The 3,459-nt window shown below is 41.5% G+C and overlaps 1 protein-coding gene across 1 annotated transcript; it reads right to left on the bottom strand.

Annotated features, from left to right (window-relative positions):
* Positions 1-1,363: 1,363 nt before the first annotated feature.
* Positions 1,364-2,781, bottom strand: LOC308620785 (hemoglobin subunit epsilon-4-like; the record flags this gene model as incomplete). Its single annotated transcript, XM_081240688.1, is given in 4 exon segments — positions 1,364-1,467; positions 1,470-1,491; positions 2,343-2,565; positions 2,690-2,781. Coding segments are annotated over 4 exon segments (441 nt in total).
* Between the last annotated feature and the right edge of the window lie 678 nt (positions 2,782-3,459).

The following is a 3,459-nucleotide window of genomic DNA, read 5'->3' as shown; positions in this document are numbered from 1 at the left end:
GTTTCAAGCCAATGGGGCAATAATTTGACACTGTCTGTTAATCCCAAAGCCCTGGCTTTTCACTTTATGCCAGGGACTTCAGTACAGAAATTTGAAGTGATTTTTACAAAGGTGGCTATGCCCATTGCCAGCTCTAAGTAAGAGACATCTAGGTTTTTTCTTCTTCTGTCAATAGATTTCCTCTTTGCATTCACTAGACAGGGAACCCGGTTATCACCCATGACTTCTCCACTCTCTATTTCGCTATGTTTCAAGTCCTGCAGCATCTTTGCCACAGTGGTCCTTTATTTGATTTTTTTCTTAGTTCCACCACTCCTGTCAAGTTTAATCTTTTACCTATCACTTCATTTTACTCACAGCAAATTCCTATGCCCAGATTCAGGGTAGATTCTGCCTTGTCAAATCGATGCCCACATATGGATCAATTTCCCTAAAATACCCTTTCATTATGTCACTCTGGTGTGCAAGAAACCTCACTGGTAATTTTGTTTGCAACAATAGCTTCTTTTACTTCTTTTTCTGGTCTCTCTAGCAGATTCTCTAATTTTATACCACTCCACTGTTTTTAATGGGCCAGTTTCTCCTCTGTCAATTAGACCTGGCATGCTGATTCTTGAATTTGTCATTTTCCCTAATAAATGGACTTTATCTCTACCAATAGAATTAGAAATGTGTTTCAGGTCACAGAGCTACCAGGTGATGATAGATTCAAACCAAAGCTGTCAGTTCATATGCTTTAGGGATGTTGCCTTCATTAGTACCATTGAAGATGCTAGGAAAAAGTTGAGAGCAGAGTCCTTAACTGGGTCTCTAAAAAGTACCCTCTTCACTGTATTATAGCTGCTAAAAATATGTTTCTTATATTAAATAGAACTGAGCTATAGTCCAAAAAGAACTCTATCCTGAGTTTATACAAATAACAGCCTATACAGGTCCTCTACTTTGTGTCCTAACAACTCACTATCAATAATCATTTTGCATCTCTCAAGAGTAACTCCATTTCCTTCCTTTTTCTAAAGACCTTGTCCAACTCAAGAGTCTAGTTTCCCTTCCTAGGAGTAATTACCCATTGAAGCCACTCTTATCCTGTAGAATCTTATAAGGGTCCCTTCTCTATCATCTCCAAGCTCTCAATCTCCAATATTCTCATTCCAATAGGAGTGCTTTCTTTTAGCTGAATCAACTTATAAAAGATAAAGACAGAGAGAAAATACAAGGATATTCCTTATAGAGCATGACTTTTATTTTGTTTGTATTATATAGGAGTTAAGTCTGGAGGCAGGGCTCTCTCCCTCCACCTTCAGGAGATGGACTGTTGAGACCCAGGGCCCTCAGGTAGGCACCAACATAGTTGGCCAGGCAACTACTGGTACTTGTTGGCCAGAGCATTAGCCACAGCTTCTGTCAGCTTCTGCCAGGCAGCCTGCGTCTTTCGGTTAAATTCCTCGCTGAAGTGGGTTGCAAGACTATCAATATCATGTTGCCTAGAAGCTGGGGATAAAAAGAAGATAGTGCATAGTGAACAGAAGGTCTCAAGCTGCCCTTACAGCAAATAGATATAACATCCATTTCCTTCTTGCTAAGAGGTTGAGCAACTTTCATTGTCATGCTCCCACAAAAGTGCATCATTATATGCTTGACATTGGCTTCAGTGACTCCCAGCCCTGAACCCCCATTGTGTTCTATCCTTCTCTCATTTTCCCTGCCAACTTCCGACCCCACAGCATTGCTATGGATTGCTTCTCTCCTTTTTTAAAAGTAGGATTATAGTGCTGGGCTTGATACGCGTAGTCCAAGTCTTCAGATATTGCATACATTCAAATTGTTTGGACACCCATTTGACAAAGAATCCAGTGCTTTGTATACAAGAGCATTTCATCATTGCTGGAGTTGAGAGGGGGAGGGGTAAACCATGAAAAAGTCGCTCTTACTTTGCTCTGCTTACTCCTGGTTCAAAGCTCAAGAACCATGCAGAAATGTGTTCATCGATTTTTATAGACAATTTCAGTTATCAAAAGCAAGGTGTTCTTCTTCCTGGCTCAATTTGTATTCTCCAGGCCAAACTATTTAGCTCACTTTTGGCCAGTGTTCTTCACGACATTTATTTTTAAGAAATATCAGATGGCCAGTGGCCTCCACTGGTCATAGCATAATTAATTACTCTACTTGGTCTTACCTTTGACCTTAGGAACAGCCTAACTACCAAAATCAAGCTTTTTCCTGAAATATTACCTCCCAAAAATACCTCTATAGGATAAGACTTAAGTACCTGTGTTCCCTACTGTAACCACAGCACAGATACCTGGATGAAAGAACAAAGCACAAGCATGCCCAGAACTCACCCTGAAGTTCTCAGAATCCACATGCAGCTTGTCAAAGTGCAGCTCACTTAAATGTGCAAAGGTGCCCTTGAGGTTGTCCATGTGTTTAATGGCATTTCCAAAGGAGGTCAGCACCTTCCTACCATGGGCCTTGACCTTAGGTTTGCCCACTATCGCAGACTCAGAGTATAAGTTAGCAAAACTGTAAAAGAACCTCTGGGTCCATGGGTAGACAATCAGGAACCTATGGGATGATCACAGTCACAGAGCAGATGGGAAGTCAGAGTATGTAAGAAACCTGACCAATCCATCTTTCTGGAAAAATTTCTGCCTTTCTGCCCCCTGTCCTACCTGTGTCCAGTGCTTACCTTCCCAAGCTCTCACCTCCAGCCACCTCTACATTCATCTTGGCCCACAGGCTAGCAACAACATCCTTCTCCTCAGCAGTAAAATGCACCATGGTGTCTGGGAGCTTACTGGTGATCACTAATGGGCCAGAAGCAAGTCTGTGCTGCTGCTTCTCTGCATGGCCTTTTATTCCTCATCTCTTGTCCCCAGGCCCTTACTTCTTCCAATAAAATGAGACTATTTTTCAAAGGTGGGTTGTCACCACCAGGGATGGGACTTGGGCAAGGGAGGGTCGGCTAGATGGACATTTGTGTCTCTGATAGTGTTGGGTGGCTCTATCAGGGGGATTCTGCTGTCCTCTCTCCTACCATCTACCGTGCAATTCCTATCTCAAGCTCCCTGCCACCAACCCTGAGTTGACCATAAGGCATAAATAGATTTAGGAAGAGTAACAATTAGAACTCTGTTGAGCATTGTATCAAGTGTTTACAAGACATTATTCTGCTCTTCAGCCAGGGTATAGAAGAAGTCACAGCTCTTCTTGGTTACCAAAGCTATTAAAGCTTATATGGAGCTCATAATTTTATAGTTCTTGTAACCAAGAAAAAAGACCTCAATCCAGAATCTGTTTAGAAATAAGATAGGTAAGAACTGTGTAATTTAGAGAAAAATTGAGCATCACCCCATTGTTGTTGAGTTCTACCAATAATATATGTACTTGCCTGAATAATTTTTTTCACTCTGATTATATGGACAAGTGTCTCTGGCCAATGCATGTATCTATGCATTT

The sequence above is a fragment of the Mesoplodon bidens genome (assembly GCF_964165515.1).
Source record: "Mesoplodon bidens genome assembly, chromosome: 7".
Taxonomy (NCBI): Eukaryota; Metazoa; Chordata; class Mammalia; order Artiodactyla; family Ziphiidae; genus Mesoplodon; species Mesoplodon bidens.
The sequence above is the reverse complement of the archived record's forward strand: the minus strand, read 5'-3'. Positions and strand labels throughout refer to the sequence as shown.